This window comes from Plectropomus leopardus, chromosome 6 (genome assembly GCF_008729295.1).
Source record: "Plectropomus leopardus isolate mb chromosome 6, YSFRI_Pleo_2.0, whole genome shotgun sequence".
NCBI lineage: Eukaryota > Metazoa > Chordata > Actinopteri > Perciformes > Serranidae > Plectropomus > Plectropomus leopardus.
Window position 1 is genome coordinate 21,108,588 of NC_056468.1, and position 25,342 is coordinate 21,133,929.

Sequence of the window (25,342 nt, forward strand, 5' to 3'; positions counted from 1 at the left end):
CTCCTCAAAAATATAACTCCACATGCTACTTAAGATTAACTAGTTAGAGTCAGTTGTCTCCTGCTAACCTCAGTAAAAGACAAGTCCATTTGGAACTGATATCAGATTCGACTTAGTTTTTGATTTTGTTGTTTTGGGGAAAAACTCTTGGCATGTGTTTCTTGATGCATCCATGAAGCCATCCATGTTACTTTAAAAGCCCAAATCTTTGATCTAGACATCAACAAACAACATTAATTCTGTATTGTTTTTCCTCCGCCACAAGATGGAAATTGCCAGTACAGAGTCTTACCTTTGATGCCAAACTTGGAGTTTCCTCCAAATTTGAGAATAACCAACATTAGAAGGAAACCGGTGAAGGCGACAGCAGCGATCCCCACCACCACATACACCTGCACAATAAGAAAACAGAGTCACAAAACTACTATACTGAAGACACATACACACACACAAACACACACACCAGAAGGTATAAACCACAGGCAGACTTTCTTTTGCTGTATCCTTGTATCATTGTGGTTTCTTTCAATTACTTATAACAAATAGATAGAATAGAAAAATGGATCCACTTCAGGTGTTTCTAGACAGGTAACACAAATACAAAGAAAATAACAGGCACAAACCATCAAGAAGTGACTGAAGCAATTGGCAAAGGAACAGAGACAGACAACAGTAATACGTGACTTACAGCGACTCTGTCTTCAGGAGGGTCTGCCGAGGGGCCCTCTGTTGGAGACAAAAAGAAAGGAATAAATAGAGAAGAGACACTCAAGAGGTGATTGGTGGCAGAGTGAAGGACAGTGCTGTATGTAATACTATCATAAACTTTTTTAGAATATGATTTATTGGCCATCTGCTTTCATTAACACGGAAACGCTTGTTCAGTAGGTGAATATTGTTGGTTAGTATTTTGCACTTTGTGAATTGTCCTCTGATCTGCACAGCAGTTGGCCTGTTGTGTCTTCCTGTTGCTGTTATCGGCCTATTTGAGGCAGGGCTAATGTTAGCCTTTCTGCAGCTCTATTAGCATTCACTCTCCTGCAGCTTTCTCTTGTAATGTTAAAAGTAAAGCAAGTTTGATACAGCAGTTTGAAACTTGAAAAAGTTGAGCATCTAACCCATAAACTGCATAAATAATGGATGAAGCCTCTGGTTTGTGGACTGCAGTTTTGAAGCCTTGAGTTCTGCATTTGGCCGTTGCTATAGTAGTGTTTTGGAGCCAGAAGTGACCAAATTTGAACAAGAGGTTGCAGCTGTGGAGGAGCAAGGGGTGGATATGACTCACAAACTGTGAGGATGCCTCACAGACCGCCTGTCACTCAAGCAGCCCAACCCTTAATAAGCACATCTTTGGGCCGAAATAAAATGTAAACGTGTGATACATTAAAAAAAAATCACCCCTGTGCAGTTGTAATGAATGTTGAAATAAGCTATAGAGACCAGCCTGTAAATATGTATATTTGCTGTAAAGTTCAGCATTTGAAAATGGGGGTGTGCGGGGATTTACTTTGTTTCGGAGCCATCCTCAAGTGGCCGTTCAATTAACTGCAGTTTTTGGCACCTTCGCGTTACCTTCATTTTTCATTTTTGGACTATCTCTAGACTGCAATACAAAAATAATTCTGTTTTTTATGTTCATATTTTCTACATCAACAGCTGATGAGGATGCTGACCTTTGGCCCCGGATATACATGCAGCTTCAGCCTCACTGTTATAGCACAATATGTGTGTTCTCATTTTAAAACCAGTCAACTGGAAACATTAAATCATCAGCTCAAAACAGTGTCTTCAACCAACTTAAGGAGCTATTGTTCATTTAATTAGTAAGCTCAGCACATAAATTGTGATTTCTGTCGACAAAATTGATAATCGCTGGCTACAAATGACAAGCCTGCTTTTGTCTACAAAAGTTAAGAGAATTTTTAGATGCTAAATGTGCCACAGTTGTTATTATAAACTGCATTTGTGCTGAGTGGGAAAGGCAAGCTTGAAAGACTTTGCAACAATAACTAGCAGGTCTGGCCTTAGCAATGTTTGTGAATGTGAGTGAGCAGATAAGAGGCGTGACGGTACCTGTGGTTAGATCTGCAGGAGGGCGGGGGTGTTAGAGAAACAGCAAGAGAGAAAAAGAGATAACAGAGACAAATTAGGTCCCACATATTAACATACTTCAGCTGTAAATTATATGACATGCATTTCACAAATAATGTTGCCAGTCATGCCTGCTCTCTGTTGAAATAAACATTACACAAACACAATACACAAACCAACATACAACATATATTTAACATGCACAACATCAAAAAAAAAAAAAAATACAGCATCAGGGCCACAGTGTGGGAAAAGACAAAACAACAACTCTAATCCCTAGCTGCAAGGATGTGTAGGTATGTAACGCACCCTCAGCAACTTCAGAGGAAAAAGAGAAAGAGAAAGATTTCTAAAATGTAATTTGTGTTAATTGATGGGGATGAAAGTGATGAGATGTTAAACAGAAGAAACACAGATCTAAAAACACTGACTATGAACACTGAACATGATTCTTAACTGGATGTGTTAGATATACACTTTTAGATTTGACAAAAAACATTTGTAGTAATGATTATTAATTTCACTCACCATAATAGTAAGGCTCCTTCTCCGTTCCTGCGCATTAGGACAAACAGATTACATTTGGTTAAATATCCACTTTGATCAAATATTTCTTGGATAGTATCGGCTCACTGGATTAAAGCTGGTGTAGGCAATTTTTTTTCTTTTTTTTTTTTTTTGCATCACTGCCCAAAAAAACAAGCAAAGCAAAAGTAAGTAACTGTTTTAGGTTTTAGCAAATCTAGGCCATGACTGGAGACTTTGGCCAATCAAAGGCTTCTTTCAGAGAGAGCAGCCGTCATTCATGTCATGAATTGTTTCTTGCCTCAAATGTTTTCAGAAACATACTTTAGTGCACTGTTTAGCTTTAAAATGAGAACATTTGTTTCCATGTTAAAAACAGTCCCATCAAAACGAAGCACCGCCCAGCAGCTGGAGCAAACATTATAATTTTGCAGCTGACAGTATTTTTACCTTTTTACCCCTCAGTAGGTATCCAGCACACAACCATCTTTTTACATCCTCGCAAAATACTTCATGCCCATGTACAGCTGTCATGTCATCTGTGTCCTCACTATAATTTAATATGCAAAAATCTGCCACATTCTGTGTTCAGTCAAATAATAATAATAACGCCTCTTTCTTCACATTTGGTGACTACTGATAACTGCTGGTAGAAAACTGTATCTTGCCAATATGGCATCCCTGTACTGGCAAAAAAAGCAGTCTGCTGTCATAGTCAAGCTGTGAGACAGCATCAATGAGACGATGGTGCTTTAAAAATCTTCAGACAATCGTAAATGTGTGACTCTGTAGCAAGTTTACGATAAAGACTGAAAAACAAAGAGAGAAACTGAAAACAACAATCTCGATCATTTAACTGTAACTGCAGTGATGTTTTTCCCCTGCGATTTCTTCATCAGTTAAAAAAAGAGTATGTATCCAGGCAAGGGCTCGGCAGTAAATGAATAATATATCGATATGGTGATATGAGATCAGATATCGTCAGATATCGTCTTAGATTTTGGATATCCTAATACCATTAAATGTTGTTCTTTCCTGGTTTTAAAGGCTGAATGATGCACGTTTCTGAATTTAACAGACTGTTCTGGCTTTTCTGGTATTTGTCTTGACCCACTAAGTCATTTTATCCATATTACTGCTGATTATTCATAAAAAATATGATTGTGCATATTTTGTGAAAGCATCATTAGTAAACTTTACAATGTCACTGTAATATCTCAAGACAAATACCAGAAAAGCCAGAACAGTCTGTTAAATTCAGAAACGTTTGGTTTTTAGCCATGAGTGTGTAGCGGCCGTTGTTGAGGTGTGTGGGGCTGTCCAGCTGCAGGCAGCCGTGGTACTCTCTCTCTGTGATGTCATGGATTATGGTCATGATGTAGATCCCCTCCGTCACCGCTTCACCATCCAGATACCACTGTAGCTGCGGCTCTGGGTTTCCTGGAAAGGTTACGAAGACAATACAAAAGATTCTGTGATTTTCATTGGTTTTGGTATTTTTTTTAATCACATAAGGGCATGATGTAGATGTCTGTGGTACCTGCCACACTGAAGGGGATGCACCAGTGATGGTCAGGGATTGCATCACTCAGCTTAGTGATTTTGGGAGGAACTGAGTGTAGCAGAGAGAACAGAAAGTATCAGAGCAACATTGTGAGATCTAAACAGAAAAGACACAAAGTAAGATAAGACCGAAGAGCAATTCAGGTGTGTAAAACTACTGAAGCATGCACAAAATAACAGTTGTCTTCTGCAGCATTTAATTCTCTGCACTGATGAACACTTTGACACAATAATCTAGGCTGAATTAGGGCCACCTGCCAGAGGGCAAACGTACAAAGTATGTCTAGCAGCAGTGATGACTCTTTCTCTCCAACAATGTTCTCAGCCGTGCAGCTGATCTTGCTGTTGTGGTCCAATGACGACAGGTTGAACAGTCGCAGCACTGAAATCTGGCCTGATGTCAAGATCTGCATGAGTAAACACATCCATATAACATCATTAACATTTGGCTATTTTCTATAATGCACCTGTTGAATAATTTAGTAACAAATCATGGCAGCACTGGATTCAGCTGATAAGCGAAATCATTACATTCATGGCACTTTATGCAAAAGGCAATATAATAGTTAATAAGTTAGTGACATGATCTGTTGTTCAGGTCTAAATTATAGAAACACTGAATATCTCTGGGATGTGGACAAAACAAGAAAATTAAAAAAAAACCCATTAGTTGCAGCCCCAGTATACATTTTTAATATGGTCGTAATAACTTAATTACAAATTAAAAAATTCAAACATCCTGCAGGAATCATTCACTTTAGGATAATTTTTACTACTTTGATTACAAGATAAAAAAGTTTTCACAAAATTTTCTATGTGTACTAACAACATATACCTGACCTCCAAGCTTTTAGGACTGCAGATGTAATAATTAATTTTCTTGTTTTTTGCCTGAAGAGTATACATTTAACAGCATGTAACAATTAATCATTAAAATGTTTTTTCTCTGGCAATCTAACAATCTGTTTGTATTAAATTAGTCAAATCAGGCAAATTTTAATCTAACTTCTGAAATGTCGCAAAAAATTGTTTGGAGTGAAAAAACTGACTCTGACTCTAATCTGCCAGTAAAAACAGTTGAGGAAGTAAAGGTTGCAAACCAAAGACAAAACAGGTTTCTTGGCTTCCTAACCCATCCATGAGACAGAAACTAAGACAGGTCTTGAGGATTTTTTCTCAAATGGGCAAGATTTAATTGTTCTTTTTTGTAAGCTAGTATGTGTCATGTTTTTCTGTCAAAAAAATGGACCATTAAATGCAAGAATTTAACGCATGGCAAGACACTTATGGCAGGACCAGCTGATTGGTCATAGGAGTAAAATGTTAATTCTGCAAAGACATTTCCATATGCCTATACTTTTATATACTTTTATAGCATAAGGCAAAAACCACCTCAAGCAAGCACTGAAGCTTCTTCTGCGCAACTGACAAGTTTCAAATTTTGCAGTTTCCATGAAGGTTTTCTTATATGACACTTCAAAATGCACATAAAAAAATTGTTTACAAAAACAAATTAATTGTTTGACTAATTGTTTCAGCCCAAAAACCATGAATACTTGAGTAATGTGAAATGACATGCGCAATCCAAACATAAGAGGTTGTGTTTGCGTGTGTGTGTGACCTGACCTCATAGTTGGAGACCAACGCCATGTTCCATATCAGCTCAGGTGAGGGTACGCCAGAGGTTGTACAGGACAGGTCCACGTGCTTCCCCTCCATTAATGTCACTTTGGATGGGCTTAACGTTGCCATGGGAACCTCTACATACAACCAGGGAGTGGGGCGGAGGGGAAGCAGGGGAGGAGGAGGGTGTAGAAGTGGAGAGGAGGGGGGAGAAAAGGGAGGAAGCAAACTTAGGATTCAAGGCCAACTCTTGTCTTTTCAGTTGAAACACAAGGCACGTAACAACCTCGACAATAAGAGTGGAAGAGCAGGCAAACACACACCCACTACCACAGGGTGAAAAGAAAGACACAAAGAAAAGACCTCGAATTCAATCTCCTTCTCTCTCTCTCTCTCTCTCTCTCTCCCTCCCTCCCTCTCTCCCTCTCTCTCTCTCTTTCATTTAAGCACACTCACCCCAATCAAACAGTCAGACAAAGAGACAGAGTTCAAACACAGTGATGGTTACACTGATTACTAGTGCATGTCTTCAGCAGTCCAAGTACTAAATTGATTGGACACAGTCTGAAGCCTCAGTCAAAGCTAAGACACTGGTGAGTGTGTGTGTGTGTGTGTGTGTGTGTGTGTGTGTGTGTGTGTGTGTGTGTGTGTGTGTGTGTGTGTGTGTGTGTGTGTGTGTGTGTGTGTGTGTGTGTGTGTGCACGTGTGTGTGTGTGTGTGTTATAGTGCTGACCAGGAGGTGACCTGAGTATGACCAATCAGACTCAATCAGAGTCTTGCCACCCTTATATCCCCTGTCCAATAACATTGCTGATGAAGAAAGAAGAGAACAAAAAGATGAGAAGAGGAAAAAGACAAGACGAGGAGACAAGACGACAACCTGAAGAAGAACAAAAAGAAACGAAGATGAGAAGAAAACCAAAAGAAGAGGACGAAAAGAAAACAAGCCGAGACAAGACGAGAAGCAAGCTTGCTTTTCATTACGCCTCCTCGTGTCCTCTCTCCGCCTGTGACCCGTAAGTCGTTGTCCCTCCACTGTCCTAGAGGATCTTCAAATTCCTTAAATGCACCTTAAAGAGGGTGAGACGTTTTCTCATATGGAGTCCGAACAATTTCCAGAGAATCAGATCAGGTCAGATTTACGTTAGGGATGGCACCTGAGCGGGCACGAGGCAGGATATGATGCAGATTACATCATGGTCACATAGTTGGGTCATAATTTGAGTCCGTTGGCGAGTCCTAGAATTTGTCTGACGCTTTCGGCTTCGGCCCTTACCGACTTAAGTTCCCAGTTTTGTCATCTCTCCAGTCAGACATTTTCATAGCTGTTTTTGTGAAAATGACCCCCTTCTTCACCTGGGGGAGTTTGTTGTCTTCAGCTCAATCGGACATTGCACGAACTTTTAACAAAGGAGCTGGCAGGATAAAGCCTGTGATGTCAGCTCCAGTGATTCAGACATTTGCGTTCTCACATGCAGTTCCTCTGGGTAAAGTCTGGATAATTCCAGGTTTGCAGTCCACTTATTTATGGCGAGGGAGCACAGTATCCTACGCAAAGTTTTTTATGAAGTGGCATGACGTATTAATGCTGCACCTTCAAATGTGGCACTACAACTAATGTCTCTTAAATAAATACTTTGCCTCGTTCAGCCAGGTCTGTGTCACCGTAGTATGGATGTAGATGAACGGTGTTAAGGTGCCCACTGTGCTGCCAGCTCCCTGAGCTTACCGTCCATCCGGCAGCCAAATTCGCCAAAGGGCATGCAGATTTTTGCTAACGACATGGGCGGGGAGTTCTTACAGCAGGCAGCACACGGGGAGGCCAAACTCCATTCATCTGCACACCTCCCATACCGTGGTGACACAGACCTGGTTGAAAATCGTCAAAGTTTCCCTTAAAAACTGATGCTACAGAACCATGGAATTTCTCATTTGGCAGCTTATGCTTTTTCTTCTTCTTTGCATCTCTCTCTCACAATGCGAGTCTTGGAGGAGCTAAGAAGCGAGGAAGGCATGCGGGTGAGGGAAACACGGTGGCACGTTGGTATAATGAGAAGCACTCTGAGAGAGGTGAAGAGGAGGAAGGAGAGAGAAGCACACTAAGGAAAAAGATGAGAGGGGATACGAGATGAGAACTAAGAGAAGAACAGACGAGAAAAAAAGTGAGGACAAGAACAAAAAGTAAAGAAGGAGAGAACAAAATGAAGAGAATAAAAGGGGAAGTGGAAACAAGACGAGAAGAAATGGGTGTCGACAGCTACTGCAGATAAAACTGGACAGATTCCTTATCGAACCCTCTCCTCTCCCGTTCTTCCCCCTCCTTCTCTTCAACCTCTTCTGTCCGTCGGCAGAATGCTTATCACCAGGGCAACCCACTTATCACTACGGCAACCCACTCAATCACTGTGAGACACACTAAAAACCAGTCATTTCAGTGCTGGCAGGCCAGCTGCCATATCAAACCACATATCTTAACAGGCTCTTGGTAAATCAGCTTTCTACTGACACTACAGCCATCTGCAGGTCACACGCACACACACACACGCGCGCGCGCGCGCGCACACACACACACACACACACACACACACACAAAGTGAGACCCCACAGTGCCTAGAAATCAGAATTAAAACTTATAGAAACCTATTTGGTTCTGATGTGAGTGCAGTTGTCACGACGTGCCAGTACGTGCAGGATTATTTCCATGTTCAGTTATTAACGGGCGCAGCTTTGCTAGTCAAACCACCCATGACATCCTGTGTGATTGTAATCCTTTAGCACCTCGGATGTGTTCAGAATCAACAAGTGGAATTGAAGAGGAATTTACCGTAATTAGCACGTGCGGACCAGCCTGTGTCTATGTCAACACATGAGTCATTACGTGGAAAGATTTTACAATTATGCATGTGCTTGAGCATTTGGCATGCAACACAGCCCACCTGCAACCACTTGCTAACATATGTAAAATACTGGCAGTCAAGTGTCTGCAACTAGCAAGCCAAGCAATTCACTATATATATATATATATATATATATATATATATATATATATGCATTTTATTTATTTATTTTTTTAGTGCGTTTGGTTAAATGCATTTACATTTTGTCAATTCAAAGCTTCCCTCGCGCTCAGCTGTCTTCGTCTCTGGATGGAGATGAAGACAGCTTTGTTCAGTAGCTACTATTATTAGAAAGTGAACCTTGAGTTTGGAATTGTTCTTGCCAGACTAAAAGTAAAGAATGAACTTTTGTGCTGAGAAATTTTGAAGATTTTTGTTTCGTTCTCTTTGGTCGTGCCTACGGCAGTAATTGCAGCTATGTTCTGTTTCAGGGTCGGAAACAGTTTGTTGCTTCAAATGCAAGGGAGGTGAAGAGAAAGTTTGTTGGATTAGCCATGTGTACCCTCTCTGGCAGATCGTCCATGGATAAGAATTAGATACAGCATTAGAGGCAGGGCCCCGTGCTCTCCTGTAACAGTTGTTCAGTGGAGTATCAAGCCAAAATAATATAACTTACACTTGTAAAATGACCAGGATATTCAACAACATTGGGCTTGCAGTGCAAGAGAACTCAAGACTTACACTGGCCAAGTGACTATCTTCCACTAGCCAGAGCGGCGACTTCCAGTTTTGTCCTCTGCTAACGGGCCTGAGACGAACCACTGCTGGGTGATGGAAACTGTGTCACTAACTGAGCGCCACTTGTAATTGTTTCCTTGAATGTCGCCACAAACACCTACTTTGTAATACTTAACACACTGGTTTTCATCAGTGGGCCATACACTCAGTCACTGCTGTGTTTTCTCATTTGGTGAAAGATAGTCTTAACAGTTAACAGATATATATATATTTTTTCTAAATCTTCAAGGTTATTACTTTAAGTCTGAGCCAACACAAACAATGGCTAAAATTTCATCAGCTACTGAGTGCACATGTCAACATATTCTCTGCATTTTTATGTACTTGCTCTCTTCATGCACCTCCGCATAACCAGCAGAAATACAGATGGATGACAAATTAAAGGAAATCCCATATAAACTGTCTAAGTGAAGCACCAGCCTCCAGAACAGCTTCAGTGCTTTTTGAATTACTGTGGATTATTCAAATCTCTACACTCTGCTGGAGGAATTAACACCATCAAGTGACTTGTTGTGGCCAGTATGAGAGCATCTGCATTTATTAATGTTTGTCAGCAAATTTATTTTTCACCAATTTGTCACCAACTTAAAGTAAACATAGTTACAGTGACAACATGGATTACAACATCACTCCAGATTTGCACTGACAGGCAAAACCTGGACTTTTTTTTCCAGGTCCCATGCTGATCTGTCCATCATGCTAAGATGGAGATGTTTCAGCTGGGAAACAACTCATGAAACTAAGAACCATCTCACTCACATTTTCATTCATTCAAGCAGTCAAAGTTGGCAGGCTTATCTGCCTCCTGGTGGTTTTTGGGAGGCACGGAAATGTCTGTAAGTGACACACTGAGCCAGTCTATGACGTGTTCTTGTTTTACACAAATCACATTGCCAGGAAAAATTATTGGAAATAGGTGCTTTTTTGGTCTTGCGTGTAAATTATTTCCTAAAACTGGATCCCAGCTTCTGTAATTTAGTCATTCAAGATAATTTTACCAAATACCTAGACCTGATTACTTGTGATTTTTATTAAAAAAATGGGAAATGAATGTACGGGTGTTTTTTTATTTGTAATATATTGTGGGACTTTGATGCACAAGCCGCAGCTTATTTGCATTTTCTCTGATTTTTACTCTTACTTTATATTGCAAAGATGTAATTCCTGAGATGTCAATGTCACCAAAGGACCTTTATTCTATAAACAATCACTTTTACAGGCATATAATTGGGCAAGATTGTAACAATGAGCACTTCACCCTGTCAAACAGAAGAATAAATGTGTGAAGAATACATCACATTAGCACTGTGGACTTGAGTCCTTGACACTCCTTGAATTCAGATTACCTTCATTCACCAGGAGCATGTGCTATGAATGGGCTGTGAATTACAAGCGCAGCATCGGGGATATGCCCCGGTGATGTGGAGCTGAATAGCTGCTCACAGCTCATATTTAAAAGCAAAACATCCGCTCTGGATTAAAACCTTTGCACAATACACCACAGCATACTTCAGCATCATTGTTGGAGGTGTCATTGTTGTCAGCTCTTGTTATGGCCCACAATCGGCACGTCCACATCGGTGTTTAGAGAGTTCGCATTTAGTATGTAAGGCTCCAGCCTTTCCACCACAGAGATGTGGTGATTTGTGATGAGAGGCAGAAGCAGGAAAGAGAGAGCGAGAGATACACAACAAGAGAGGGAAATGTGCTGAAAAGTGACAACACAAAGTCCGTCCCTGAGTTTGCCTTAGTATATTTCTGTTGTTGTTTGTGCACACTGAAGACTGTCAGTGCATAATGAGAGGGATTCACAAAGTGATTACTGCTCAAAGAAGGCAGAGAAACAGGAAGGAGACTGGGAGACACGGCTGGACGAGCAACTTTGAAACCCAGAATTTGTTATAGATTATTAACTTTCTTCCTAAAAACTGTTGTCAGTCGAGTTGATTGGTTGTCTGACTTTGACATAAGATCATTTGTAGGTTTTAATTTTCCTCAAATCCATCAATATCTTTCTTGTGCGTCGCTCTTTTATACATATATATTGTATTTATTTATTCATGTGTTTATGACAAAGTTAGGGAAACATCACTAAAGGTAAAACTTTGGTCTTCTGCATTAAAGGCAGGCATCACCTCACCTCATCCATCACCTCGACCTCCACACCGGTACAGTGCTCTCCTCCTCTACAAAAAGGACACTCTGCTCCCTGCATTTGCATTGGACGTAAATCGTGAGGCGAGGAGCCATCTAACGTCGACATAATTCCTCATGATACTGAGCTGGTTCAGCTATGCATCATTCTTGTCACATGAAGGACCACCAATAAATTTAAAAATAAGAAAACGGCACTGAATGCCATCTTTACACGACTTTTCCTCCGTATTTTAAATTCTTAGCGTTTCCTTTCCCATGATGGTGATTTAGTGAATTGTTTTGTGCTCTTCTGTTTTTGAAGCTGTTGTCCATGTCAAACCCTCTTGAATCCCTCTGTTGTCCAGCTGTTGAAATGACAGCAGCATGGCCTAAAAAGGGCTGCAGAGAGGCCAAACGTAGCACTAAACATCATGTTCATTACCTTTAAAAGACCTAATAAAACATCAGCGCTGCCAGACGTGATCCTCTGTTTCTGTCAATCTGTACGTCACTGATTTTCTCTGTGCTTTCCAACTTCTGTGTTGTTTTTTAAGTTTAGTTTTGCAACTTTAGTTTTTGTTTGTTAAAAGTCCTTGTTACCTAACAAGTAAGTGAGTGGTCTCCCTATAGGAAATTCGTACATGTGAATAGCGTTTTCTGCCCACAGACACTAGAGCCATCTGGCCTTTTTGGTCGGCCTGTGCTGCCATTTACTGCTCGAGTCTGTGCCCACATGCTGCATTTTTGTCTCACATATACCATTGTAAGAGCACACCACACAAAAACAAAGGAGCAGAGAGATACAGAGTTTGACACACAGACAGATATGTAAGTATGTAGAGTAGTGACGCTATACTGCAGGAATACCGAGCTGGCTTTGCCCGGGGGCCACTTTTGCTAAACGACAGAAAGCCAGGGGCCGGTTAGTAAACAAACATTTGAGGACATTAAGGGCTTAGGCCAAACTCCCTTACAGGGGTCTGAGGATCCTTTTGTGGCACTTAAGTTTTGCTAAACAAACTCTACTTTGGTGCTTTGTCATGGGGTTTCGATTTGATTTTGTTTCTGATTTTGAAATTCTAGGCCAATAGCAATGCTTAAAATAGCAACTTGGCTGCAGCAGATACAGTTTTTTCTCTTCTTTTGGTGATTTGTTCCCTCTTTTGTGCTTTTGAAACATTTAAACCTTCATTATAAAGTAACTGAACAGTTTTAGTCATTCGGTCCTTCACAGTATATTTGAATGAGCACAGATTTAATCATACAAAATTAGAAAACAACCCTTGAAAAAACAGCATGAAGAACATTTTTAAATAACTGCTTCAAAAGCCGTTTTACCATATACTATATTGAGCCATAATTTCCTGTCTTTATATCTATTTTTAATTTTTGTGGAAACACCAACAAATTTCTCCCTCAGACAGCTGTATTTATTCAGTTTTCTTGCCAAAAATGAAATTTTTCAAGATAACATTTGAATAAATTATGAAAAAATTCTAATTTACCTTCACCTAATTTCTATTTTTACTGAAGCTTGAATGCATCGCAATTTAACTCATACAACCTTCGTCAACAATTAGTTCCTAGTTTGTTCCCTTTTAATGTGATATTATCAGAGGAGACAGTAGGGTATGTCCCCTGGCACATCTATGGGGAGTTTACTGCGTCCTTTTGTCCTGACGGCGTCCCAGGGAAGGTGTTAGTCCCAAACACTTTTTCTATTGTCCCTGGTATTATGCGAATGAATGACACTACAAAAAAAACATCAGTACTGCCACTGGCAAATATCATCTTATTTGACAATTGGCCGAAGGCAAATATCATCAAGCCCCAAGGTTTGGTAAATAAACCTTTGGATTCCTACTTTTTGATGCACTTTGGCACATTTTTTTACATTCACAGTACCAAAAAATTCCCAATGTGATTCTTTTTTTTGTAAATTGGAAAATGGTTGCCATTTAAGATGAGTATTACTGCAGTACATTATATTCACACGTACAGTAAGCAGAGGAGACAGTAGAGATGAAAAAAGAGAGCAGAGGAAATCATTCTTGAACAATAATCAATAGAAAGACAGAAAAGGGGAGGACACAGGGAAATAAAACCTGTTAGGACAGTCATCCTAGCCAAACAAATGGACAGACTGACTGACTGACTGACGGACTGATGGACAGATGGACGAAGACGGAGGGCATCAGCGCTGGGATGTGACCAGCAGAGGTCCGGTTATCCATCTGCTGTCAGCTCCACAGCACGCGGGGAAAAGGGCACCTTTGCTCGGGACAGCTGGTTTTGATTATTAACATTTGGATCATTTGGTAAAAAGCAGATTTTAGCCACAAGATTAATGGTAGAAAAAGTTTTAATGTTTTATATCAAGTAATCTCACAACTTAAAAACGAGTTATTAAAGGGAGTGCGGAGTTTATATGGAGCTTTGTTGTTTTAATCATAATATTAACAATCAACTGAGTGTTTTAATACGTGCAGCTGTTTGAACATTTTTCAGGGTTCTCATGGTCATGGAAAAAATTGAAAAAAAATCATCAAATCACAATCACATTTTTTCTATGACATTTTCCAGGCCTGGAAATGTTAAAGAATTAGTTAAAGTTATTGAAAGTTTTTGAAAAGTAATGAAAAGTTGTTGTGTGTAAGAATATTGTTACAGTGGATAGATAGTAGATAACTATCTTCGTAATGTAACATGACAGCAAATTTATTTTCTGTGGCTGTCGATGTAACAATGCTCTAATATGCATCGATGTGTGACAATGTTTTGTTTACCATCAAATGTCTCTTTCATTTTGTATGCTAGCTGGTTTGAATTTTGTTTGCATAGAATTTGAATCTGATATTTTTGACACATGCCAGGCAAGTAGGGCGAGAAAGTCTGTTTTTATTATGGGACCTTGAAAAGTCATGGAAAAGTTTTGAAACTTGTGTGGGAACCCCGATTTTTGCTTAGTGACACAGTACTCGCATAGGACTGCAGTAACATTCGAGCAGCCTTCATTCAGTGAAGTTTAGTGTAGGTCAGCAGTGGGAACAGTGTGTGTCTGCCAGCGTTTTCGAGTGGTGCTCCAGCAGTAAACAGTCCACTGAGAGACACAGACTGAGAGACATATGCGGGTGGCCTGAGAGATCAGTGTCAGCCCGAGGGCATTGTTGGGCACTTCCTCTGCTTTGTGCCTTGCTCATATGTCACTCAGAAATGCTCAGACGGACAGAAGGACGGGGAGTCATGCATGCGTGCAGACACAGAGATGGAAAATGAGTAATAAAAAGGAGCAGAGACGGCCTGAGAGAGGGAAGGCAAAAGATAGAGAAAAGACAGAAAGAGCGAGAGAGAGTGAAAGGCCGGCAGTTCGGACTTTTGGTGTATCATTGTTTGCCCTGGGGCATTATTTGGCACCCCTGCTCCACCATGTCCTCCTCCTCATATGTCACACTGCCAGGGGGTCCCCTGCCCACATCTCCAGGGGCCCTGCTGTTTCTGTGCTAATGCCAAAAATAACCTCTGCTAATGGAAGGGAGGCAGAGGGGACGGATCAATAGGAGTTATCAATGACATTGTTAGCTTCCTGCATGCTAACTTATTGTTTGCGTCCTGACTGCCTGAAGCTATTTTGGACCAGATGGCAAAAATACTTTAGGATTCATGTTCTGGCTTATTGGAGAGAAAATTTCATTACGTTTCAATTGAGGCCTATAAAGCTTTTGTGACTGCTGTTATTGTGCGTTTTATAAATCAGACATTAACATCCCTCTAAGTTCTCACTTTACAAAAACAAACTGGATCTGACTGGACTCATTGACTGTCTGTGTATCATTTGTTTGGATCAAGCTCTAAATTATTACCAACTGTCACTTTTAGGCAGATTTGAGATAATAAAATTCTACACATCCAGGCTGAGTGTGGACAGACAGGTCAAGCTGTACTCTGACCCTGAAAAGAACAGAGTCCAAAATAAAAAGATCCATGACGACCGAAGCAGAAGGGGGAACAAAGCATCAATTAACTGCTGACATTTATACATTCAAGCTTGATAAACACTCCCTTAAGCAAGCATATAAAAGGTTTTTGGTCTGTCTGGTAGTGAAAGCAAGCTTGCTGGTTAGCTTGACATAGGGATGTCAGTTTTAATTTTGCTTTCAGTAGGTCAACATCCATTAACTTTTAACTAACTGGTTCATTTTTAAGAAAAAAAGTGGTAGAAGAGGGCTTTCCTTTTAGTCTGGTGCTTCACTGCCTAAGTGAACTTTAGCGCCACATTTCAAAGCCCTCTCTTTTTAGTGGTGACATTTTTATGTTTTGTGATGTTAATGTCTTGCCTTTAATTTTATTTTCTTTTGGCTGTGCTGTCAGACAGCCGGCCAGCCGCGTTAACATGTGGAAACATGCCCACCGCCCAACCCGCACTCTCCACTAGTTCCTAGTCCACTTTGCAAAGGCACATAGACTTTGATAATACCTAGACGACAGACTAAAGACGGTGACTATTTATTTCACTGGAGTTACTCGCATGGCGCATACGCAGAGAAAGGTTTTTAGTTTCCGGGTTGACTTCCACAATATGCAGCCCACTGAATATACGCTGTAGTGTTTCTCCCGCTGGCCTGCCTGAATGTTTCCGCTCTGCTTATAGACTTTGCATTATGGTGATGTCACAGATTTTTGAGTCACTTTTCTCTGCTCCAGGAAAGTTTTACAGATATAAAAACCACTATGGCTCAAAGATTCAGAATAGGAAGAGTCAAAAATGACAGTTTGAGGTTTCCTGTCAACAGTTTCATAGATGTGGCTTTTATAATGTTGGCCTTTGGGGAAAATGCTTTTTGGGCTGCAGGGAATTTTTTCATTGCAATACCACATGTGGCCAGTGGGAAAAAATAGAAGAGTAACCTGCAGACTGAGATGTGTAACTAGTCAAAAATAATCTGAGTGGTTAAGCGATTAACAGTTTACCATTTGACATCCCTAGTTGTGATGCACTGCGGCATTGGTGCAGAGAGTAGAATATTTCGATTTGTAGACACATTATTTTTCATGGAGATACTAAATGTTGTTTCTTTGCAACTTAAACAAAGATGTAAAATTGTCTCATTAAGTTTTCACAATTAAATCTGAGGAAAATGTCTTTTATTGCTCATAAAGCTGTGATTATTGCTGTTGTGACTGAGTGCAGCTTTCCATAACTCCTAAAAGAATTCCTTCCTAGATGACCGAAACATGATGATTCAGAGAAAAAGGAAATGAAATCTGCTGCGTGACAGCAGGTCACCGGTGCCATAGGACATAGTGCAGATGGTATTTATAACACTTCATTTTATTGTGATGCATGCAGTGAATTTTCCCCACTCAGCATCTTTGAAACTCAATGATGTCATCTATGTGTTGAGACACACAAATGCTCTCTCTGTTTTTCTGCTTCTATAATGTCCTGTACAGAGACCATTCTACACCTATGAGCAAATGTCTCTGATGACTGTAACAGGTCTGTAACATGAAATACTCTCTCACACATAGCGCACACAAACACTGCTCTGTAGGTCACGCATTTCACTGTCCTCCATCTGGCAGTTAATCTATGCATCATACAAGAAAGCGCAGAGATAACGGCGGTGTCGGTGGCCTTTCAGTGACACCCTGCAGGAATATTTTTAAGCCCTCTATAAAAGCTGAGTGTTCATACATGCATTCATTTGGTCATTTGTTTTCTCGTTCATGTGTAAGACATTGCAGCTTTGCAAAGTGTCTGAAGAAATTACAATATACAGACAAGCAGAGGCCTGCATAAGTGAAATACAGCGTGTGCACATAAACCAGCCTGTCACATGTACAGCCTTACTGCTGTGGCTTTAGTGTGCATGAGTTGTATTCCTGTAAAGTTATTTTCATAGGTTTTAACAACAAACTTCACTTTCTCCAGTTGTTTATCCCCCTCACCTCCCGTGAGAACAGACACAACCCTTAACACACTTGTCTTGCAATAACAAGTTATGTCTTGCACTTCACATTTATGCAAACACACACACAAACACTTGCACACAAACAGATGTGTCAGACACACGCAGAACATGAGAGAGAGCACAATCAAAACAAAGATTCTTCCGAATCTTTGTAGAGGTGAAAACATTACAACTACAGTTTTCCTCCAGGTGCTTCAACACTTTGCACTGTGCCGCAACGTCTTTTCCAGCTCGTTACTCTGTGTGTGTGTGTGTGTGTGTGTGTGTGTGTCCGTGTCCTCACCACAGTTAGGTAGTGTCAGTTTGGACAGCAGCTTGCGTCCTCCTCCATCCTCGATGCAGCGCAGCTCCTGAGTGTCTGCTTCCTCTCCTAACAACAGCTTGATCCACATGTTCTCACAGGAGCAGTGCAGAGGGTTCCCTGTCAGGATCCTACACACACACACAAGAACAGTCAGTGAGCAGACTGAACATTTTAAAAGACAAAGCAATAGCTGAATTGAACTCTGCGAGTTTCAACATGCCTTAAAGAAGTTATTCAGCATTTTGGTGAATGAGCTTAATTGATTTCTTGCAGAGAGTTAGTGGATTTAGGTACAATTCTAGTCTGAAGCTACCACCAACAGCCAGTCAGCTAAGCTTTGCATAAAAACTGAAAACCGGGAAAAAAAGCCGGCGTGGCTTGTAACAAATGTACAACAACTCACAAATGTAATAAACCACAAATGTAATACAAATCTGCTGCTTTTAATATAATAATCCCACAAACGTAGTAAAGCAGTTGTAGCTGCCTTCTGCAAACATTATACGAAATTTCCTGCAAATGTAATAACTACAACATTTGGAGTCATTTGTTTGTTTTATGATTTCCAAGTGGTGTTATTAATGTCTGTTGACCAAAATGCCTCAGGATTTCAGAGCAACAAAACGTAATGTATGCTGGGCGATGGACAAATGCAAAGCGTGCAGAGACGAGCTGCAACAGTGTAGCATCTATATGTCTGTGAAAACATATTGCTATTTTTGCCATCAGAATTTGAAATTCATCTAACCTTATGTAAGTTCATAAGCATATAATGTTGAACTGTTCCTTTAAACTGCATTTCTGCAAAACTGCAAAGAGCATTCATTTCTTTTACACAATTTTAGTTTTTAAATATCACTCAATGCAATGTGAGAATTACTGCCTTGATACAAGTAATATTAATTAGGGATGTGTAACTGAGTAAAGGGTATGTATGGGGGAATATATTTGCATTCATCGACACACATTTACTGTACCCTGGTGGTTAACTGCTGCTGGCCCACTTCAGCTTATCTCAGTCTCCACCCTGTTACCTACACCTAAATAAAAATATTAATTATGTTCTGGCCCCAGAAAATCAAGATTGCAGGCAGCAGTAAATCTGTCGCCAAGCTTCAAAACATCACATCAGAAATCTATAGGTGACATCACGGCTGCTATAGGAATATATTTATCTACAGAAGGTGATGATGACTGGAAGGAAAATCAGAGAGAGCCAGGAACAGACAGACGGACAGACAGACACGGAGATGGACAGACTGATAGAGAAGGCGGCACTGAACTCACAGATAAGAGATGTTGAGGTGTTTGAATATCCTCCAGGACAGCGATGACAGGTTGTTATCTTTCAGATTCCTGGAAATTAAGTGGAACATCTGAGTGAGATTGCATTTGTAAACCATGACAAAATATTAGTTTGGTGATACAGAATCGAATGGCACATTTTTACATGCAGCAAAAGGCCTGAATTATTAAAAGTCAGTGCACTATTTGACTGGACAGTCTGAATCTGAAGTCACAGGATGTTTTTTTATGGTTATTTCTCTTGATAATGTAACAAATAAATCTTCTGTATATTATGGCATACATTTTCTGTTCATCAGCTTCAATAATAAATAAAACAGTAAATTAATTAAATTGAAACACAGCTAAATGAATAACAGTTTTGTCAAACAAATGACTCACTAAAGGTCATAGATAAATCTGCGCAGTGTCAATAGATGCATGAACTTACAGGTACTGTAGCTTGAGGTTGTTTTGAAAGGCCAGCTTTGATACATATGTGAGCCTGCTGTTGGTCACCGTTCTGGCAAAAGAAAAAAGGAAAAAAATACGTCATTGTCGTAGTCGTCAGCATATATTCAAACAATTAACCACAAATGCAACATTAGCAACACCAAAAACATAAAGTCAGGTTCCTGATGAAGTCTGAGAAAATACATTTTGTAGCAGTTTCTAATCGACCCTGCTAGAGGAGGATACATAGACCAGAAAAATCACCACCTGGCAACACAAAGTCTGCTCTTAATATTGCATTATCACTAATCCTACACATCGCATCTGATTAACCACGTTGTGAAAAATTAGCATTGTTATATGAGTTTAGGTCGATGGTGTGAGGTTATAACTGTGAAAGGGACACAAAAAGCGTTTAGACTGAAAGAAAGACAAATATTAGATTGTCTGCTTTTCCCATTAAGGTGACGTTTAAACAAATTATGCAAACAAAAACTGTATTAATGTGAAAACAATATACATCCTCTGGAAACATTTGTGGTTAATGAGACACCAAACAAATACTGTTGCAGTGATAAAACGTATCAGACATAAACGTGACTGGCATCATAAAGTATTTTCTCTTACGAGAGATCAATTAATGTGCCTGTCTCTTTAGACAACGGTAATGTACCCCCAGGGGTGGTCACAGCATTTTGGCCCTGCCTGGCCGCCACAATCGATCGGATAAATGCATGTTAATACAAATGCATTAATGTCATACACATGCAGTATTATACAAGTGTGCAGGTTTTGTCAGCATTTTAAGTGGGGGCCTGGGAATTGTACTCTTAGAAATTTTGGGTACATTATCATGTACCCATTTGTGCAATCAATTAATGGTGAAAACTGTGTCACACAGCACTGACATCAGCCCCCCCCCCCATTTATTTTGACAGGCTGTCGTGCAGCACAGCCTATTGCACATTCATACATACTAGTTCGATTTTTTTTTAGGGTTGAGCTTTACATAGCCTTACATCATGACAGCCTTAAAATTAAATCACTTTCTGATGCAGATTCCCATAATTATGGTTCCTCAATCCTGTTTGCGTCAGCCCGTTATACTTCACAGGGCGTCAGATACTGACGCTTTGTCATGCCCTTTGTTTTGTTATATTCATGCCAAGGGCGCACTTTAGCGTCTTTGTGGGATGCAACCACAGCAGTAATTGATGCTGTGATTAACTGAGGTCCTATAAAATGTGAAAATGTCCATGTAGAATGGCAGGGAGGACAGATGGATGGTTAAAAAAAAACTGACTTTTGTCACATGTGAAACCAGTTTTGTTTTAACATAACGTTACAGAATTTACGAACCGACATCGACGTTACCCAAGTGATGTATTTGAATCAATTTACATCGTAAACATTCTTATTTAAAACCAAAACCTGATCGTCTTTATAAACCTAACCAAGTAGTTCTGTTGCCTGAACCTAACCTCAACCATTTTACAACATCAACCAGGTGTTACAGTGTGCTTCAGCTGTGCGTCACATAGATACGATAAAGGGTGCCCTGTGCGTGGCTAAGAGACACAGAGGGGCGTGACATATTGTCGTCATTTGATGACCTGGGAATGAGAACAGGTTTTGCACGGCAAGAGTAAAGAAGGAGAGATGCAGTCACTGTGCTGCTGCCACAACAGCCGCTGACTTGAGTTCACTCTGACCAGTAAGTCTCTCAAGGGTCGAGAGAGTCGGGGTCAAAAGTCTTTTTTCGGCCTGCAGTTTCTCTGCGTCTCCCTTGCTTTTTGTCTTATCTATTATGGCACTCTGTTTGTGCAAGTGCACTGTTTATTAAAAGCACTGAACCAGAAAACAGAGCAGTTTAAAGATGGGATTGGGACAGCCTAGTGTTTAAGAAAAAAAAAAGGGCCGATCTACCTATCTACCTGTTTTACTGGGCGGTCAAACAGCAACAACAACAACAACAACAACAACAACAAAAGGCACGTCAGCCCACCAGGAAAGTGCCTGGTATGCCAGATGGCCAGTCCCCCCCGTGTACCCCAAACGTTACTGTCATGCTAAATTTAGGTTTGCACAAACATCAACAGATCACCTTTCCTTATGCATCAGGAACAATTTGCACTGAGTATCATGAATACTACACTATAATCTGTCCTGGAAAAAAAGAGATTAATCAATTATACTCAATAACGATTTCGCCTCTCTAATAAAGGGGGCTCCATACAAATTTCCCACTGAAAGATCTTTCCAGTGAGCCATTGTTCAGGGATATTCACAAGTATGCTCGAATACAATGTCAGCACATGCACATTTGTGAATTTAACAGATGTCTCAATGAAAAGCCTCTTTATGTACAAAAAAACACTTTAAAGAGTCAGGTGCCTTTAATATTCCTGCACACTGTGCATTACTCAGCACTATTAAAACCAGGTGCAGAGAGTGTGTGCCCGTCATCAGCTGAGGTGAGGCTGTAAGACATCATTATCTGATATGAAAAGTTGGTCTAACAGATGTTCTATGACTGATTCACCTCATCTGACGCGACCGAGCACAGATTTTCACTTCACTATTTATAAAACATGACACTTAACAAATGATTACTGTAAAAATATCATAACTGTGAAACGGCATTATCATATTAGTATCAAGACAGAATGAAATTGTACATAAAATATTTCTCAGACATGTGGAACAGTTATCTATATGACTGTGGCTCAAAAGCAGCACTTGTTTTGTTCCCACTGGGTCCAACCACAATTAAAAGCATATACTCTTGCGGTGTGTACCATGCTTTGTAGTATCTATTTACCAAATGTGATATTGGCTTGGAAATTAGGTAGTGTCCACTTAACAGATTATTACATTGCAAGAAAGTGCTACTCAGGACAACTGTTATAAGAAATAAAATGAGACACAGATGCATAGCAAAATACAGTATCTATAAAACACCCTAAGATCAACTCAGCAGGATTTTTAAAGCAACAGACACAAATACTGTTGCATATTGCCTGAAGCCAAGAAGGAGAATAATCAATAAAGGAAAAGTAAATCAATATTTCTCATTTGGTGGATTTTAACAAGCTAAATAAGTATAGAATTACTGTTGAAATGCCATTAAAATGTAGTGAAACTGTTATACATTCTGCCTTAAAATGCTGCTTATATTTTGGCTCTATGTTTGTGTACAGTAGGAGCATTTTAAAGGGACAGTTCACCCCATAATAAAAGATACACATTTTTCCTCTCACTTATAGTGCTATTTATCAATGTAGATTGTTTTGGTGTGAGTTGCTGAGTTTTGGAGATATCGGCTGTAAAGATGTTTGCCTTCTTTCCAATATGGAATTGGATAGCACTCAGCTTGTGGTGCTTAAAGCACAATCCACAGACCTTGTTGGCAGTAGTTTCATGTAGGAACTATTTTCTTTCTACCAAACTGCACCTGTCAACCTTACCACTGTGCAGAAGGAAGTGTGCATCTACTGCAACTCTGTCTCCCAGAAATTACGTGTCTGTGTAACTAAACTGCTCTCTTAATTACGCTGTTGCAGGACCTTTACACCAGAACTTCTGCTTTGTGTCCACACTCCTGTCTAAGGTTTAGGCAACAATAGCATTTTGGTTAAAGTTAGGGAGAGATCAGGATTTCAGTTACATTTTGATAATAAACATAATACAGACTTTTGTCGTAGGTTTAGGTAACAAATGCAGTTTGGTTAGATTTAGGGAAAAAACATGATTTTGATTAAATGTTAATAAAAAAAGTAATTTAAAAAATAACACTGTAGTCACTATGACTGCATAGTGTATTGCAAATTTGCCTGTTTTTATATCAAATTAGCTGTATATAAACATAATGAGGAGTCAATGTTTACATCTTGCCTTTTGCAAGCTTCCCTCTGCACAGTGATACAGTTGTCAGATGTAGTTTGATAGAAAGAAAATAGTTCCTGCATGAAACTGCTCACAATAAGGTCTGTGGATTATCTTCAGTAAGCTGATCAGGAATACTGGAACAACAGAGAGCTGTTGAATTTTTGAGCACCACAAGTCGAGTGCCGTCTTGTTCCATTACATCCGAGAGAAGACGGACATCTTTACAGCTGTTATCTCCAACACTCCACAACTCACACCAAAACAATTTAGATCAATATATAGTACTACAGGTAAGAGAAAAGACATGCATTTTCGATTTTTGGATGAACTCTCCCTTTAACGCAATATGTGATGTAGTTAACAACCACTAAATATAAAAATATATGACATAAAAACACTGTGTTTGATCATTTATCAGCAATTTTATGTCTTGACTCTACCCCTGAATATTTGTCCTGGGACAAAGTGTTTGTCTTGGTAATATACAGCATAAGAAACTCACAGGTTCCTGAGATTCTTGTAGTAGTGCAGGTCTTTGTCGTTGATGGAGGAGAAGCTGCTCTGGTTGGCGATGTAGCTGTCAGGGGATATAAGTGTGTGTCAGAAGGCTCATTTGTTAACGGAGGGACGCATAAACAGAAGCATTTCAACAAGACAAAGGGACATAATAAGCACATATAATTAGAGCTCAAAATTAAAAAATGAACTCCTAAAGGAATGCAGCTGATAGATGGCACACGAAGGAGCTGGTTGTTTTTAAAGTAGAGAAACAGCACCAGGCTCTCCTCTTTTCCTCAGCTGCACTGGAGCAGGGCACTTGACCCGTTAACGGGAGATGATTGTGGGCAACTCCCTCGTGTGAATGAGTAAAACTTTGTGAACAGGTTCTGAAAAACAGTATGTCTACTTTCCAGATATCACAGCTTTGGGATCAGATGTCTGGGGACGTTGAGAGATAAACAAAACCAGAACATCTCACCTACGAAGGGAACATGGTGTAACAGGCAGAGCAGGAAGAAACCTTCGGTCTCACTGTTGCACATATGTTTGGCTAAATCATAAGGTCATTAAATAATGCTTTTCATGTAGACACACAGCATCCGACTGGGAACAAAAACGCATTCTTAATTAGACTCATTGACTTCTGAGATCATTACATGGCTGTAGCAGTGAGGGGCCTTCAATATAAGATTTACATTTGTTGATGATTAGACCAAAACAATATGATACATTGTATTTTACCCAGGGTGTAGATTATGTCAAAAAAGCCAGGAAATTTTGAGCATCTAACAATTAATTCCCAGTGTTTTGGAGAGATTTTAGGCTTCAATTTGTGCCTTTTCTGCATCCATTTATCGTGTACATTAGATAATTTGTCAAAATAAAAGTCCTCTGCTACTTATGTGTTTCTGTTGGGGCGGGGACAAATGCACATGCACTACATATTGAGGGGGACGTGTCCCCTGTATCCCCCCCTGAAATTTGCATCTCGATTTTAAATCTCTCCAGTCTCAAAAGTCAATGCAAGTTAAAAGATGATCAGTGAGGATTAAAAAGGCAACACCTAACCCTAAAATTGTTGGCCTATGGGAGTGGTGGTCTAAGACGCTTTACCACACACACCATGTTATTACAGCAAGCCCACTACAAGTCTGGCAAACAGGGGACTTTTGTTGCATATCACCTCTCCTCTCTCCCCTAATTTCCTGTCAGCTCTCCTTCATCATGATCAAATAAAGACCAAATAAAGCCTGAAAAGAATACTGTTGAAAAAAAACTGTGAAAACATTTGATATGTGCCTTTCGATAATAAAAGAAGCTGACCCACAATGCCTTGGGTCTGCACACTGATAAATTAAACTCACTCT

General features: G+C 39.9%; 1 protein-coding gene across 1 annotated transcript in view; it reads right to left on the minus strand.

The window, feature by feature from the left end:
- ntrk2a (neurotrophic tyrosine kinase, receptor, type 2a) overlaps positions 1-25,342 on the minus strand; it is a 102,913-nt gene that overhangs the window by 74,888 nt on the left and 2,683 nt on the right. Inside the window, exons 2-13 of the mRNA XM_042488050.1 lie at positions 23,977-24,051; positions 19,585-19,656; positions 19,137-19,205; positions 17,829-17,977; positions 5,806-5,939; positions 4,454-4,586; positions 4,157-4,228; positions 3,847-4,056; positions 2,620-2,646; positions 2,074-2,085; positions 689-726; positions 293-392 (exon numbers count right to left, since the gene is read on the minus strand). Coding sequence (XP_042343984.1) covers positions 293-392; positions 689-726; positions 2,074-2,085; positions 2,620-2,646; positions 3,847-4,056; positions 4,157-4,228; positions 4,454-4,586; positions 5,806-5,939; positions 17,829-17,977; positions 19,137-19,205; positions 19,585-19,656; positions 23,977-24,051 — 1,091 coding nt within the window. The remainder of the gene's footprint in view (positions 1-292; positions 393-688; positions 727-2,073; positions 2,086-2,619; positions 2,647-3,846; positions 4,057-4,156; positions 4,229-4,453; positions 4,587-5,805; positions 5,940-17,828; positions 17,978-19,136; positions 19,206-19,584; positions 19,657-23,976; positions 24,052-25,342) is intronic.